Source organism: Artibeus jamaicensis, unplaced genomic scaffold, assembly GCF_021234435.1.
Source record: "Artibeus jamaicensis isolate MK-2021 breed Jamaican fruit bat unplaced genomic scaffold, CSHL_Jam_final contig_554, whole genome shotgun sequence".
NCBI lineage: Eukaryota > Metazoa > Chordata > Mammalia > Chiroptera > Phyllostomidae > Artibeus > Artibeus jamaicensis.
The window spans coordinates 2051491-2068412 of record NW_026521885.1 but is presented as its reverse complement, the minus strand read 5'-3'; the positions used below and the strand labels follow the sequence as shown (position 1 = coordinate 2068412).

General features: G+C 42.9%; 1 protein-coding gene across 1 annotated transcript; it reads left to right on the top strand.

Annotated features, from left to right (window-relative positions):
• Window positions 1-31: 31 nt before the first annotated feature.
• CETN2 (centrin 2) lies at window positions 32-4703 on the top strand. The gene is made up of 5 exons (XM_037133314.2): window positions 32-138; window positions 1058-1216; window positions 1538-1666; window positions 3532-3669; window positions 4102-4703. The coding sequence occupies exons 1-5, from the start codon at window positions 136-138 to the stop codon at window positions 4189-4191; spliced, it is 519 nt and encodes a 172-aa protein (XP_036989209.1). The 5' UTR covers window positions 32-135; the 3' UTR covers window positions 4192-4703.
• The last annotated feature ends 12219 nt before the right edge of the window (window positions 4704-16922 follow it).

Below are 16922 nucleotides of genomic sequence, written 5' to 3'. Positions count from 1 at the left end.
ACGCCTACGGCGAGAGGCTGTGGCGGCAAGCTGATCACCAATGAGGAGCGGGGCAGCGCGCTCTGGACGATGGGAACGGGAGCCGAGTTAGTGTGTACATTGGTTGCCGTAACAACGGGTACCTGAGCCTTTGAGATGGTGAGTGCCGCCCCTCCTGTTGTGCCCCTTGCCCCAGAGATTGAGCCCTTCACTGGCCTTGGCCTTTCCGTTGTCTTTCTTCCTCAGTTCTCGGATTTGGCACGCCCCTCCTTTCTCTGACATCTTTCTCCCAAGGGAAAGGAAGAGACGCCAGCCACCGTGCTGGGCCTGCGATTTGTGGCTGGCTCCCCTTAACCCACAGCTAGCTCCTACCCGCTCCTCTGGCTATCCAGGCCCTCCGGGCGACCTGTACTAGGGTAAAGAAGACTAGGGTTCCTCAAAGGCCCCGACCCTTCTCAGACCTTGGCCTCCTGGCCGCCAAGCTCTACCAAAGTTTCCGCACAATGCTGGGGGAGGTTGATGACGTTCATTAACATGCATTTTTAAATTTAAATATAGGGCCATTCAGGAGACGCTTTGAGCTTCTTGGGGAAGGCACAGACAGATGTGCCGGGGGAATTGCATTTTATTATTAGGTACTGACAGAATATACATCCTAACAACTGATTTATATTCGGCCAAATCGGAAGTAATCAGAAAGAGTACTTAGAGGGAAGTGGAGTATCGTGAGTGGGCATTGTAAGGACATCTCTAGAATTGGGATCCTCAAATTCAGGGAGAGCTTATTATCTACTCCTTAGCTAACTAGGTGTCTTTTGGGATGATTTTCAATAAGGGATGTTCCACAGGACAAAGAATCTCCTTGCTTCTACAAATTAGTTTAAAAAGAGGGAGGGAAAGAGGTGCATGGAAAGATTCATTGTCCTTCCCAGTAAACTCTAATTATCTTTACAGTTAAGCAAAGCTCTAGAATAGGTTAGTATAAAGTATTTTTAAAAGATATGGTTGTCTTTATTTTATGTAAATTATGGACTGTGTTACATAATATTGTGCTTATGTGTTTGCAAAACGTCTAAAGGCCTCTAACTTTAAGAAGGCAAACATGGCATCAACTGCCCAGCGAAAAAGAGTGAGCCCTAAGCCAGAACTTACTGCGGAGCAGGTGCAGGAAATCCGGCAAGCTTTTGATCTCTTCGACACTGATGCAACTGGGACTATCGATGTTAAGGAACTTAAGGCAAGCCCTGTACATTCCTGCTCTGCTGCCTTGCCTTTCCTTTGCCTCTTTGTCTTCTTTCCCTGTCACCGCTCTGCCCTTTTGTCCTCTCCTCCCTGGAAAATGTGCCAAGGGAAGAAGGTACTGCTGTTTTCCTAGCTTTACTTACCCCAACTGTTATTAAATAAAATGAGTGCAAATATCAATGTACTTAATGTTATAGTGTTTCCCAATATTTTAACATGAGTGTTTCAGATGCTGGCTTAATGCTCTCACTGTCATTTTTGCTCTTGCTCTACTTAGATGTGCACATTGAGATGATTGATTCTGTTTTCATTGTAGGTGGCAATGAGGGCACTGGGCTTTGAGCCCAAGAAAGAAGAGATCAAGAAAATGATAACTGAAATTGATAAGGAAGGGACAGGAAAAATGAACTTTAATGACTTTTTGACTGTGATGACTCAGAAAATGGTAAGATTATCAGCATATTTTCTATCCACAATGGACAAATTTGAATATGGATATGAAAATGTCTTCATTGAAGAACCAAACATTAATAAAAACTGGAGAGTTTGGCTGATAAAGCATAATATTGGTGACTGAGAATTAGGCTGCTTAAGTTTTACTTGGCTTTCTTCAAGGCACAAAGTCACAGGAAGTCATTTTATCCTCTGTTAAGTAGTAAAAGTACTACTGTTGTCACTTTTTATCTATTCTCTTTCTCTAACTGATATGTCAATGTGATAACCAAGAGCAGTAAAACCTATACACACCAATGATATTACAGTGTCTTGCATTTTGACAAGATAAATTTCCTCTACTTTAAAGTTTGAAATTCTTCTTTCTCCATTTGTTATTTTGGGCAGGCTTAGCCCAAGGATCCGTTGCTTTAGCAGTGTGCTTTGCACTGGGGATTTGGCCTTTTAGCACTTCCAGGGCTTAACTCACCCATTTTCTAGCCTCTCAAGTGTCACTGTTTTTAAAAAAATTTTCGTCTTATTGATTATGCCATTACATTTGTTCTATTCCCCCTTCATTCCCCTCCACCCTGCACCCCCCACCCCCACCATTCCCCCCCTTTAGTTTATGACCATGTGCCTCAAGTTCTTTTTTTTTTAAATTTTTTTATTGATTATGCTGTTACAGTTGTTCTATTCCCCCCTTCATTCCCCTCCACCCTACCCCCCCGTCCCCACCATTACCCCCCCTTTAGTTTATGTCCATGTGTCTCAAGTTCTTTAGATTCTATATTTCCCCTACTATTCTTGCCCTCCCCCTGTCTATTTTCTACCTACTGTCTATGCTACTTATTTTCTGTACCTTCTCCCCCCTTCTCCTCCTCCCCACTCCCCTGTTGCTAACCCTCCATGAGATCTTCATTTCTATGATTCTGCTCCTGATCTAGCTGTCCTTTTAGTTTGCTTTTGTTTTAAATGTGGTTGTTAATAACTGCGAGTTTGCTGTCCTTTCAGTGTTCATCTTTTTTATCTTCTTTTTCTTAGGTAAGTCCCTTTAACATTTCATATAATAAGGGCTTGGTGATGATGAACTCCTTGAATTTGGTCTTATCTGAGAAGCACTTTATCTGTCCTTCCATTCTAAATGAAAACTTTGCTGGGTAGAGCAATCTTGGTTGTAGGTCTTTGGTTTTCATGACTTGGAATACCTCTTTCCAGCCCCTTCTTGCCTGTAAGGTCAAGTATCACTCTTTTAAAGGGTCCAAAGGGTCAAGAGATACCATACTATGTCACCCCACCTCACTTCCCTGAGTGTCATCCCACTCAGGAAGTATGTTACCATTGGACCATTGCTCTTTTCTTTGGCATCCCAGCTCCTTCTTAGTTTGGCTCATCTGCACTCTACTGGTCTGTGGAACAGTATCTCCATTAGCATCTCAGGTGTGTGTCCCAAGGCATAAGTCTATTCATACTCTAATAATTCTGTTGCTTTGAAATAATCTAATCATATCTATATTTTTCTTTGTGGACTAACACCAGCTTAAGCAGCTATATTTCTCCTAATTTTAACCCCTCTCCTTCTATATTTTAAAAATAAGTCCAGTTTTTCTAGTTTGTACAGAAGGGATGTTTTAAGTGCAGTACTTTATCAAGTTCCTTTTTAGCCTTTGGGTTTGTATAATGTCATTGAGTTTGTTCTTTTGTCCTGTACTGGATGATGCTTGATCCCCTGTGACCTAGACCTGTGTCATGAAGGCTATCACCAAGACCATGCAGTGATGTAGGGGCAGGGCAGGGGGGTTAGGCAGTAGTGGAGCTATAGGACATGAGTAACTGCAGTGTTTCCCTACTCACGTGTTTTATGTTCTACTTGTTAAGTCTGAGAAAGATACCAAAGAAGAAATCCTGAAGGCTTTTAAGCTCTTCGATGATGATGAGACTGGGACAATATCATTCAACAATCTAAAACGTGTGGCCAAGGAGTTGGGTGAGAACCTCACTGATGAGGAGCTGCAGGTTTGTAATGCATCACACTAGAACCCAGAATTCCTGGTTGCAGCCCTGGGTGACTTTTCTGAGTTACATTTTCTCTGATGTATGCACTGCTTTGAAGGAAAACTAGTGTTTTTTGTCCCTCAGCTGACCACTTAATTTCTCTTTTGATAGTGTGATAAAGCTGTGAACCTTGCTCCCAGAAAAATACAAACATGGACAATTTTACTTACAATTTTAGGTTTTAGGCATCCCCCCTCAAGCTCTCTTGTAGGTGGTATGCGTGACAAAGTATGACTTAGATTTCAGATAACTTTTCAGGAACCAAGCAATTGTAAAAAGCAGCACATTTGCATTGGGTGGACTACAGTGGTCTATTCATGTAGCATATAAAAGCCTGTTGCTTGGTCACATTTTAGTTTCATTAATCTAATCTGAATCCTTACTGTCATGCAGGAAATGATTGATGAAGCTGATCGAGATGGAGATGGAGAAGTCAATGAGCAAGAGTTCCTACGCATCATGAAAAAGACCAGCCTTTATTAAGATTATTCTCTTCTTTTCTAGTCCAAGCACACATCACTAGATTTAGTGCCTGCCATTGTGTGAAACTTGGTTTTCGAGAACACAAATTGTTTTTTCCCACCAACCTCCCTGTATAACTTTAGTAACAACCTCGAATCTGTTTTAGATTTTTGCATGTGTTCTTTGATGGTAGAGTTCTTTGTGAGGTGACACGCTGCTTACTTTAATTCCCCAAGGCAGAACCAGAGCACATTAGAGTAAAGGGTCTGAAAGCTTTCACCCACTTGCTGTTCTGACTTATAGTGCTTCTCTTGTCATGTGTTCCCACATTTATGCTACCACAGAAGGACTCACTAGACAAGCACATGTACCTGTGCTACCACAGCAGTGGGCATCTCTTGGATGGTTCTGGTTTTCACTGACACTTGAGTACAGCTTTCTGTTTTAAAAAAATCCAGTGAACTTTCTCACTCACATTTGGATATATTTTTACTATTTGTTTGGTCTTAAGAATAAAATGTGTCTTATTTTGAGCTTTTTTTCCCCTAAGAATGAGTTCTTTAGGCTTGACTATGAACTGATCTTTTAAATCAGGGGTTCCCAAACCCCAGGCCATAGACTGGTAATTGTCTGGTCCATGGCCTATTAAGAACTGGGCCCCAGTGAAGCTTTCCTGAGCTTCACCTCCCAGCCCTGCCCCAGTTCTACCCGCCCCCTCCCTGTCTCCGTCCTCAGCCCCCCTCTACAGCAGGAGGGGAGCAGCCGAGCAAGCAAGGGAAGCTCCTCTGAGCTCAATCTCCTGATACAATTGGTCCCTGGTGCCAAAAAGGTTGGGGACCACTGTTCCAAACCTTTGTAGGCAGCCTGGTAGATCCCAAACTCCTTACCAGCCTGTGTACAGAAAATGAAATAATTCTTTGTTATTGGCATGAATTTTTATTTTTTGTCTTAGGAACCTATCAGTATGCAAACGAGAAGAATCCATTTCACATAAACCTAAATGATGCCCTAAATATAGTTTTGACAAAGTGTAAGGCCAAAAAAGAGTTATTGGTAATTTGTGCTTGGGCAAATAGGGGAAAGCCAGGTTATTATGACAGTTGGTTTATTTCAGCCAACCTCTTGTCAATTTATTTGCTGGTTGGTGTCTCAGAATATTGGCATCAGATTGAGCTGGGTGACCTTGTTCATCTCCTTCCTGGTCCTACATAGGATGATCTATAACAGAAACCCTGGAAGATGGCAATAAGCTCTCTGGCCCAGGCTGAGGATGGGGAGCATGAACAGGCAGGGGTGATGGAAAACAGACAAGGATGTAATGCTTCTTTAGTCACACAGGGTGGAGAGAGAATGGGTTTCAAACAGGGGTGGCATCCTAGTTCAAACTGAGGTAAGGTCACCTGATTTAGCTAATAAAAAAAACTAGGTCAATTTAAATTTCAAATCAACAAAATTTCTTTTAGTACAAGTATATCCCATTTGGATTTTTCTGCTGATTTATTCATTATTGATCTGAAATTCCATTTTACCTGGGTGTTCTGTATTTCAGCCAGCAACCCTAGGTGGGGAGCATGTTAAAGAGGCATGACCCTGGGCCTCAGTCCCTGAACACTGGCATCCTGGAGGACTGCACACACACCCCCCCCACCCCGCCCTGAGTCTCCTGCAGAGGGACTGCTCTTTGAGAAACACTGGGGTATGTGGGAGAGAGAGCCCAGAGTAGCCTCAGAACTTGGTTCTCACACAGGCTCCACCATTTCCTGGCTGGCTAATTTGGACCAAGACACCTGTCTGGCTGGATCCCTTGGGTTCCTTGTCTGTGCAACGGGGACAAGAGTTGTGCTTAACTTAGAATCACTGGGGGTCCAATGAAGATATAACAAAGGACCTGGCTTCACAGTGTCTAAGAAGGAGGCATTTCAGAGTGTTTGTTTTCACTATCATTTTTTAGTATGGTTGTCACCTAGGCTTTGTTGTTAAAGGTAGGTCCATGAAGCTTTTATGATTACTGTCCCCAAGTTGAGTTGACAGCATTTCTTGAGAGGATTTGACCTTTGTCACATTGCTATTTTCTAATAAGAGGCATACAGTATGATAAAAGACAGACAGTATTGGAAAGGAGTGAAAATACTGGGCCCTACTTTCCATTTTACCATTGACTGTCTCTCTGGAAACATGTTTTCTGGTTGATTACATAACTGAAAGCCAGGAATCTCTTGAGAGAAGGGAGAGTGACAAGTAACATCTTTACCCCTGAAGATAAAAATTAGCAAGAGCTGATGGCCATATCTGTGCCCAGAAACCATTCTAAAACAGGTTGGCATTTACTCAGTGTAGGGGATGGGGACACAGAATCAATAGATGAGGGGCAGGAGCAGAGAGTCACAGTGGATTCAGGAAGATGGAGACAGGGAAGAAGCTGGGGCCTGTTCATATGGAGGAAGAAAAGAGAACTGGAAGGGGGTGGGAGTATGTGTATAGAGAGAGGGCTGGGGTCAGTTCGAGTGTCCCAAACTGATGGACCAGATAGATGGAGGGGATGAGAGGGATAAAAAGGGAATGGTAGGAGATGTCACTGCATGTGAAGATGATGGAGAGAGTTGTAGAATGAGTGGAGGGTGAGGTGGGAGAGGGGGGGCAGAGGTTCTCTCTTGTGGGGCTTGACCAAGAGATGTTGGAGAGATGGGGAGCATGGAGAAATATAAGAGGTTAGTTTCTGTGGGGCTGGAGCAGGGAGATGTAGGCGGAGTGAAATCGGGTGGGGTGTGGGATGGTTAGGGAGAAAAAAACAGGTCAGGTCGGCTTATGGGGATTATTTACAGTGCTGGATGAGATGGTCAGGGACAGAGAGGGAATAGGGATCAGCATCTGGGGGCAGATCAGAGAGATGTAGGGGGTGTAGAGTAGGGAGGTAGAAGAGTTTAGCTCAATTGAGGATGGACCAGCATGATACTGGGGAGTGAGATGGGGCTGAGAGGTACTGAAGTCATCCATGTGGGCAGAAAAGAGTGCTTGGGAGGATGGGGAGAAAAGGGGGGCAAAGGTTAGATTGTGTGCAGGTGAACCGGGGCTGTAGGGGCTTAGGGGGGTGAGGGGAAGAGGAAGGAGCAGGTGTTAGTTCATGTTCACCTTGAGTGGAGAGGTGTTGTGGGATGAGGGTGGGGTTTTTTTGACACAGAGAACACAGACATCTGTTTAAGGCAGGATGAACCAGAGAGCTTCATGGGGGGGTGAGGGTAAGGGAGAGGAAGAGGGGGGAAATTTACCTTCACATGGAGCTTGACCAGAGAGAACTATGCAGGTGTAGTCGAAGGGAAAGAGTGGAGGTTAGTTCTTTTCTACCATACCTGCATCTATTAATGCGGGTATGGTAGAGAAGTATATGAGTGTGGGGAGATGGAGAGTAAAAGGGGGAATATCATATTGATTGAATGTTGGGAAGGAGAGGGGGCCATTATTAGTTGATGTTAGATGGACCAGAGAGTCATAGGGAGGTGGCAGGAATGCAGATGGAGAGGGAGCAGAAGTACCTTTGTATAAAGCTGGAACAGAGAGGTGTAGGGGATAGAATAGGAATGGAGAAGAAGATGGAGTCAGTTCCTATGAGGATGTGGGGAGGTATAGACAGATGAAGGGAATGGGAGCTTTAGGGGAGGGAAGGTGAGAGAGATGGGGTGGGAGAAGGAGTCAGTTCCTGTGGGGCCTTGTGTTCCTCCCTAGTAACCCAAGGACATTTCAAGCTTCCTTGAATGAACTCTCTGGTGGATTAGTCTTTTTTGTTGTTGTTGTTCCAAACTGTTTCAACTACTAGGAACAGCTGGATTCATTGATAGCAATACTGAGGCTTGAGATAAGTAGATTCTGTCTAAGGAAGTAGATTCTGTCTAAGAGTTGTCTAAGGCTTCTAAGGAAGCTTCCTCTCAGCTCAGATCCTGTCCTTTCATACAGTGAAGAGCAGCTGGATCCAGATTGCTGACTGAACACTGAAGCCTGGAAATAAATGCACATTGATTGCCATAGGGGGCCCTCTTGAGGTCTTTTCACCCTCAGATTTTAAATTATTGTTTTCATCACACTTTCAAATACTAGGATTTTTGGCAGCACACTCAAAGGGAGTAATACACCCCAAACAATACTTTACTGATGATGACAACTCAGTCACTCCTCCATAGTAAACAGCCAGTAGTCATCTACTATGCATTTAGTCACTTTTTGGTTTGATTAGAACTGCTTGCTCCTGGATGGCACTCCTGCATGATGCCGAGTTCCCTGCAGTCCAAGAACTACCCTTTTGGAGCCTTCCATAGCCATTGTGTTGTGGTCATATCACTTACAGCAAGTGGCTCCCTCTTTCATTCCATGTTTCATCACCTGCTGGGCTCCACATCCTGTATTCTAGAAGCTGCTGGAATATTGTGCATCTTGAATTATAGCAAAACTAATCAGCCTGCAATGATCACAGTTGTGAAGCAGTGATAGCATCCTAGTGATGACATCAGCAGTGCCTAAAACTCTCACAGGGACTCCGGACCCATTTCTAAAATCATCACCACAGCTATAAAGGACACATGGGTATAATGGGGGGGGGGAGGTGGGGATGGCTGGAGGGGGAAGTGGAGGGGGAAAATGCAGACACGTGTACTTGAACAACAATAAAATTACAAAAAATCACCTTGGGAACTTGATATACCTGTGAGCCAAGTCACCCCTTTTCTAAATTTTTCCTGCTGACCCCCAGTCTTCTCTTCTGAGCCTTCCCTTAACCTTTCCTTTTCTTCTGGTTGCCACAGTTTTGAGGCATGTCATTTTCATTTCCTTTCTCTTCGTTGTATTGAACATCTAGTTGCTCCGATTGATCCCTTCCTTTTTCATTTTTTAAGTCATCGCCTCAAACAAAATTTGGATTGCTGTGATTTCTTCTTAACTGCTTTCTCTGTCCTGTCTTTTCCCAAGTTGATTTGTGGTAATATTTTCCTTGTGCCACTACCTTGCTCAGGAAGGCTCAGAAAGGCCTTCATACCTGGTTCAAATCCCACCTGTTCTATTCAGCAGCTGTGGCCTTGGGGGACATGACAACTGCCTCGATACTCAGTTTCCTCATCTAGAAAACAGGGGTTCTATGAGGTCAAAGTAGGCTAACAAATGTACTTAGTGTAGTGCCAGACACCTGCTGGACACACAATAGGTGATGCTCCTGCCATGGTCCCATGTAGAGCCAGTCTACCACTCTTGAGGGCCAGTGACCACTGCCCAATTAGCTTCTTTTTCTTTTTTACCTTTAACTAGGACAGTTCTGTCCTTAGTAGTGCCTATGTGTATTACCCTTGGTGTAGAGGTCACTTCTATACCTGTACTTATTATGCCTCTGCTGTCATCTCTAATAATGTATTATGCCCATCTTTTCTCCAAATCTGTGTTCTTCTCTTCTTATGAAAGTCCCCCCACCCCCACACACTCCAGATCTCTCTCCTTCCAGAAGGAGCTTCAGTTTGAGAGTAGAAAGGACTTGTGGGCTGCTTCCCAGCTGGAATTCTGAGATATTAGCCTTGCAGATATGTCTCATGCCACTAAGTGGAGTCCCAGGACACAGAGGCTCCAAGACATTGAGTCATCTGGAATCCACCAGTGACTTCAAACGGGAGCTTCTTGATGCCTCAAGGGAGCTATGATCCCAAACAGCCTTGGAGTATGACGGAAAGGTTGCCATAATGGAGAGATTCCTGGAGGAGTTGTGGACCCCTTAGAAAAAGCCACCAGTTACAGATCATAATGGAATGACAGCTTGTCTGTTTGGATGCTCAATTAGGTCTAAATAAAAGAGAATGCGATGACATATTTGCATTTCTTAGTGTGTACAGGGAAAATGGTTTACCTGCTAAATGGCCTCACTGAGACTCTCCAAGTACACTGAACATTTCTCAAGGCAACAGCACAGATGTGCCTTTGATTCCTTCATAGCCATGCTTTATGCCTTCTATAATGCTCTGTTCACAATCAGGTTTACTCATTCACCAACTTTGTTGATCCACTAGGAAGGATTTATCAACTCATTAAAATATTCTAGCATTTTTGTGGCTCTTTTTTTCTGACCATTATCTCTTGTTATGTATGATTTGAATTGTGTTCCCTTAAAAGATATGTTGAAATCCTAACCCAAAATACCTCAGAATGTGATTGTATTGGGGACAGGATCTTTATCAAGTTATTATGAGGTCGTTTGGGTGGGCCTTGACCCAATATGACTGGTGTCTTTATTATAAAGGGTCAATTTGAACGCAGAGACATGCATAGAAGGAAGACAGTGTGAGGACACATAGAGAAGACAGTCTTCTGCAAACCAAGGAAAGAGATCTGGAACAGATTCTCCCTCACAGCCTCAGTAGGAACCTATACTGCTGACACTTTATCTTGGACTCCCAGCTTCTAGAATGAAAAGACAATATAACTCAGTTGTTTTAAGCCACCAGTTGGGGTACTGTTTTTTGGCAGCACCAGCAAACTTGTTCATCCTACTCTCTGACTGAAAACTTTGTTCCTTTAAGTATCCTGACCAGAAGCACACATGGTGATATTGAAGAAACAAAGCCTGGCCTTGAAATCTGCACTGCAGAACTTCTTTTCCATGGGTACTAGATGTAGCCTCTCTTGTGACATCCATGAGCACACAGGAACGTGTGGCATCACTGCCTGAAAGCTTGTATAATACATGGATGTGAGGCCATCTCCTTGTGTGATGACGAGTGTAGCGAAATATTTGTGCAATTGCTCATACAAAGAGGTCCAACAGCTACACCAATGACATTAAACTGAGTCAGAAAACCATTGGAATGAGTGAGTAGCCCCAGGTGAGAGAGACTCATGTGGGGTAGTGGTGGAGTTGTTTCTGCTCTACACAGTTGAAAAGAAATGCTTTGGGGATAAACCTCGCTATCCGAAAGAACTAACACCAACCTTGTGAGGGGCACCATAAGTAGCAGTGAAATGTCTTTGGAGCTGGATTTGTGAAGTTCCTTTACCTGACCTCTGGCAAGTTACTTCATTGGTTTTATCTGCTGAGGGAATTTATAAATAGAACTAACCTCAAGGATATCAGTGAGGATTAAATAAGCTAATATGCCTGAAGAGCTTTGAAAAGAACCTGACATGTGGTAGGTGTTCAATAAACATTTGTTGAATGAATAAACTCAAAATTTGGCTTCAATCTTCAACTGTAGGGTTCGGGGGTTGCATCATTTATTCCAGTGGTGCAATTTAGAGGTATACTGGTAGAAGAGGGATTCCTCACCTGGGACGCTTACACTTCAGGGGAGATTCTTAAATATCCTGAAACAACATGCACAATTTGTGGGTACAGGCAGGTGGGCAATTTTCATCAGATTTGTTCAGAGTCCATGAAACAGCAACAACAAAAAAGATTCAGAGACTTCCCTGGAATTGGACATTGCCTTTTGGGACATGGAGAGAACTACATGAACCCACAGTAGGGGGAAACTGGTATTGACAACCTCTGTCCTCATAGGCATTCCCTGAGGTCTGTCTGTTTCCTGGCCCTGCCTGTTGTGCCCCAGGGCCTGAAACTGCTGCTTCCCTACCGCTCTGGGGCCTGGAAAGCTCTACCAAGCCATCTCTGCTGCTGTCTAGACCTGGCAATCATTTGCTCCATGGAGTCTCCGGGATCTAGCAACTTAATGATTCACCTGGATTTCCTCCCATCTCCTCTACCTTCCATCCAGTCTTTTCTTTCAGCTTGAAAATCAATCTTTTTGAAGGAAAAATGCAACAAAAGATGACTTATTTTCTTCTAAAAAGTAGCTCTTTCCCCTCTTTATACTGCCTAAAAGAACTTTTACTTCTCTGTTTTCAGTTTTTTGTTGTTGTTGAAAAGCTTCAATTCATTTCAGCTTTAGCCTCTCTGAAATTATTCTTTGGGATCTATACCATTGCTTTAAAAAAACCCATCATTATGTCTGTTCATTCATTCATTCATTCATTCATTCATTCAGCAAATATTTAATGAGCACTTATTCTGATCCAGACCTTGAAGTAAAGAAGTGTAACAGGGTGCAGAGCATAAGTCTCCTGAAAATAGGAGAACAACCCCCACAATCCTTCATTGGGGGAATGGGGGAGTGGATGGTACAGAGTTTAAGATACATTGCATAACAATGGCAAATTAATAACTATTCCTTACTGAAGGGAAGAGGGCTGAGGGCTGCCGCACAGGGCGAATTGTGTATGTGATTGTGAGAATGCACAGGGACCGTTGACATAGCAGTGGGAATTTTTGCCCTGACTAAAAATGGCAGCCACAAGAAGGTAAAAAATAGAGAGGAAACTGGCAAAAATGGCTGACACTAATGCACCATAGGAAGGGCCAGATGTGAAGTCATGCAGGAAGTTCTGGGCCAACCACTTAAATTAGGGTGGGCTAAAAAGAGGAGAAGGTCTGTCATGAAGGGTGGAGTGAGAGAGTCTACCATAAGGAGGTTGGCCTGGAAGCCTGCCTAGAGAAAAGACAGCAGCAGAGCTGATGGAGGTGCAGTGACCTGATTTGGGAGAGATGCTTGGAGCTGAACTATAATTGGGAATACTAAGCTGCAGACTGCTGCTTTTCTTTCTTTTTTTTCAACTATTTTTAAAATTTTAATTGTTGTTCAAATACAGTTTTCTATCTTTTACTCTCATTCCAGCCTACCCACCCGGCCTTCCCCCCTCCCTCCCATTTCTATCCCCCTAGTTTTTGTACACGTGTCTTTTATACTTGCTCCTGTAAACCCTTCCCCTTTTCTCCTGAAATTCCCTCCCCTCTCCCCTCTGGGCATTGTCAGCTCGTTCTCTATTTCAGTGTATTTGGTTATACTTTGCTTGTTTTATTGTTTTGTTGTTTAGGTTCCTGTTAAAGGTGAGATCATGTGGTATTTGTCTTTCACCACCTGGCTTATTTCACTTAGCATAATGCTTTACATTTCCATCCATGCTGTTGCAATGGGTAGGAGCTCTTCCTTCCTTCCTTCTTTCCTTCCTTCCTTCCTTCCTTCCTTCCTTCCTTCCTTCCTTCCTTCCTTCCTTCCTTCCTTCCTTCCTTCCTCTCTCTCTCCCTCCTTTTCTTTCTCTTTCTTTCTTTCTTTCTTTCTTTCTTTCTTTCTTTCTTTCTTTCTTTCTTTCTTTCTTTCTTTCTTTCTTTCTTTCTTCTTTCTTTCTGCTGCATAGAATTCCATTGTGTAAATGTACCATAGTTTTTGGATCCATTCATGTACTGCTAGGCACCTAGGTTGCTTCCAACTCTTGGCTATTGTAAATTGTGCTGCTGTGACCATTGGGGTGCATAGGTTCTTTTGGATTGGAGTTTCAGGGTTCTTAGGGTATAATCCTAGCAGTGGAATTGCCGAGTCAAAAGGCAGATCCATTTTTAGTTTTCTGAGAAAATTCCATACTGTTTTCCATAGTGGCTGTACTAGTCTGCAATCTCACCTATAGGGCACTAGGGTTCCCTTTTCTCCACAACCTCTCCAACACTTGTTTGTTGCTTTGTTTATGATGGCCATTCTGACCAGTATGAAGTGGTATCTCATTATGGTTTTAATTTGCATCTCTCTGATAGCTAGCGATATTGAGCATCTTTTCATGTGTCTCTGGATCCTCTGTACATCTGCTTTTCTGAAAGATGGTACCTCTGACTGGTATATTCTGAAGCTGGCCTGGTTTAGTCAAGGGAGGCAGGATGATGTGTTTTGGGGTGTTTTTGAAGGAAGTGGGACTTGATGGCAGAAACTGCCATTTATTCGAAACCTGTGTAACCTTTAAGTAAACAACCCCTTTCCTTTTTCACCAAATCTTGCATTGGGAGTCACGCTTCTTGGTGGCAGGCAGTCAAACCCCACAGCTGTTCCAGAACAGCACTGGTAAGGTTCTGTAACATAAATACAGTCCCTGGCCTGATGGGACTTACATTCTAGTGAAGGAGACAGAGAAAAAAATCTCAAGAAAATAAAGCAGGATAAGGAGATAGAAAAAGATAGAGAAGGGTACTATTGTCGACAGCGTGATAAGGGAAAGCCTCTCTGCAGAGATGATATTCAAGCAAAGACCTGAAACTGTGCAAGCATCTGGGGAAGGATACACAGGCAGAGGGAAAATCAGTGCAAAGGCCCTAAGGCACCAGTGGACTTGTGAGTGAGGGACAATGAGGAGGCACATGTGGCTGGAGCAAAGCGAACACAGTGAAAAATGACAGGTTGCAGAGTAGGCAGGGGTAAGGTAAGGCTCATAAACCCCATAAATAAGGGTTAATGTTCTTTGGGTGATGAAATGCCATCACTGGGATCTGAGCAGGAAAGTAACATTATAAGGTTTTGCATTGGTGGCTGTGTTGAAAATGTTGAGAAATGTCTATGGCAGCAGGAGTAAAAGCATATATCTTTTCATATATGAGCTCACTTAGACATCTCCCTACATAGCCACATGCCTGATGTTTAAAAAAAATCACATTTGAATTACTTGAGATTGGGAAATTTCTGATCTGAAATTTAAAGTGATAGAGAAAGATTTCTGCCTTTTGGAATCATCATCTTTCAGCAACCACCTTTACCTTCTAGAGTCTCTAGCAGTGGGACCACAGATTGTGTTGTATGCTATTGTGTTTTCTTCGTTTTTCCTCCTGGAGTCTTCCTTCTCAGGTCCTCTACTCTAAGCTCATGCATGTCCATCCAAGCTTGTCTATTATTATTATAAACTTCAAAATGTTATTATTATTTTCCCAAGTTTTAATTATTTCTTCATCCACAGCTAATTCTTCTCTCTATTTGGCCAGGTTTCATAGATCATTCCAGGGTCAATGGCCTAACTCCCAGACCCAGGATTTCCCAGACTCTTGTGGTTTACAAAGGACTTGATCTTTGTATTCTCAGTATCAGGCAGAGGTTATTATTACCCCATTTTACAGATGAAGTTGCTGAGCCTCAAGGAGGTTAAGCATGGAAGCTGAGGCTCAAGCTGAGTTTCTGACTCTAAAGTTCATGTTCTTTCTACTCTACCACTCTGCTTCCTAAGTAAGACAATATTCTACTTGTTTCAATTAGCTTACCCATATTTTGCCATGTATAATGTACACTTTTTTGCCCAAATTTTTGAGGGAAAAATAAGTATGCACATTATACATGGGTCGTACTAATTCCATATCTATATAAATGTTTTAAAATATTTTAGTTATGCTTATGTGTTAAAAGTGTAACTCTGGAAAGCAATAATGATATCCATATGTAAAATAATATCTTGGGGCCTGGCTGGTGTAGCTTAGTGGATTGAGCGCGGGCCTGCGAACCACACGATTGCAGTTTGATTCCCAGTCAGGGCACATGCCTGGGTTGCGGGCCAGTTCCCAGCAGGGGACGCATGAGAGGCAACCATACATTGATGTTTCTCTCCTTCCCTTCCTCTCCAAAAATAAATAAATAAAATCTTTAAAAAATATCTTGGAATATGAGAATCAGTTTGTTTCTAAATATAAATAAATAAATAAATGATTTTAAAAACTTAAACTAAAAGTTTTTTTCCCCGAAAGTTTGGGCCAAGAATGTTGGTGCACATTATGCATGAGAGCGTGTTATACATGGCAAAATATGGTAAATACTTTTAAGTGATAATTAGATGCTTTATCCTATTCTCTTTCTCTCTGGTTTGGTTTGCATGATTTCTATTATGAATTTCTTACTTAGAATTTTGATAGTCCACAACACCATGAGATCAATTACTTAAGTGCATTTCAGCTTCCTGCTATGGGTTTAGGCCTCCAAAGAGGCTTACATGACCAGTGCGTTGGTTAATTTTATCTGTCAACTTGACTGGGCCATGGGGTGTCAAACATTATTCTGCGCGTTTTTGTGAAGGGGTGTTTTCAGTTGAGATTAACATTTAAATCAGGAGCGTCAAACTCATTTTCACTGGGGGGCCACATCAGCTTCGCTGTTGCCTTCAAAGGGCCAAATGTAATTTTAGGACTGTGTAAATGTAACTACTTCTGAACTAGGGGCAAGGACCTCGGTGCTGCTGCTAGGTAGAAACAAGGTACTGGGTTGGATAAAACAAGGTGGAGGGCCAGATTTGACCCGTGGGCCTTGTGTTTGACACCTGTGATTTAAATTCACAGTCTGCGAAAAGCAAATTGCCCTCCTTCAAACTGGGACCTGGCTTTTTCCTGTCTTCAAACTTGAACTGAAACATGGGCTTTTTTGGGTCTTAAGCCTGCCAGATTTCAGACTGGAATGACAACATCTGTTCTCCTGGGTCTCCAGCTTGCTGACTCACACTGCAGATCTTGAAACTTGTCAGACTCCATTAACTGTGTGAGTCAATTCCTTATAACACATCAATCTCCTCCCCCCACTTCTCTAATCTCCTATTGCTTGTTTCTTTGGAGAACCCAACTGGCATAGCCAGCAGAGGGCCATCTCCTACCACATGCTTCCTATTTCCCATTTGGAACTGTTGCACAGTTTTCTTCAAAAGGGAGAAACTCTTTCTAATTCTATTTACCACCAAACAAAATATGATAATTTCAGAGAAAGAAAGGAACATAGCTGTTGGTATATTTGACAGGTGAAGGTCATTCCAGAACAAGCTTGAGACATCCTAGGAAATGCATTCTGCATGAGACGAACACTGAAGTTCTGCTCGTGACAAAATTACCCAACACTGGAAATCCAAGACTGCATTATAACCAGTGGGATGGATTTCAGAGATGGGATTTCTCTAAC

What these genes read in the sequence shown, in the direction of transcription:
- CETN2 (XM_037133314.2), top strand. An exon ending in TCGATGTTAAGGAACTTAAG is followed by an intron (nt 1,217 to 1,537) that starts GCAAGCCCTGTA and finishes TTTTCATTGTAG; the next exon opens with GTGGCAATGAGGGCACTGGG. An exon ending in TCACTGATGAGGAGCTGCAG is followed by an intron (nt 3,670 to 4,101) that starts GTTTGTAATGCA and finishes ACTGTCATGCAG; the next exon opens with GAAATGATTGATGAAGCTGA.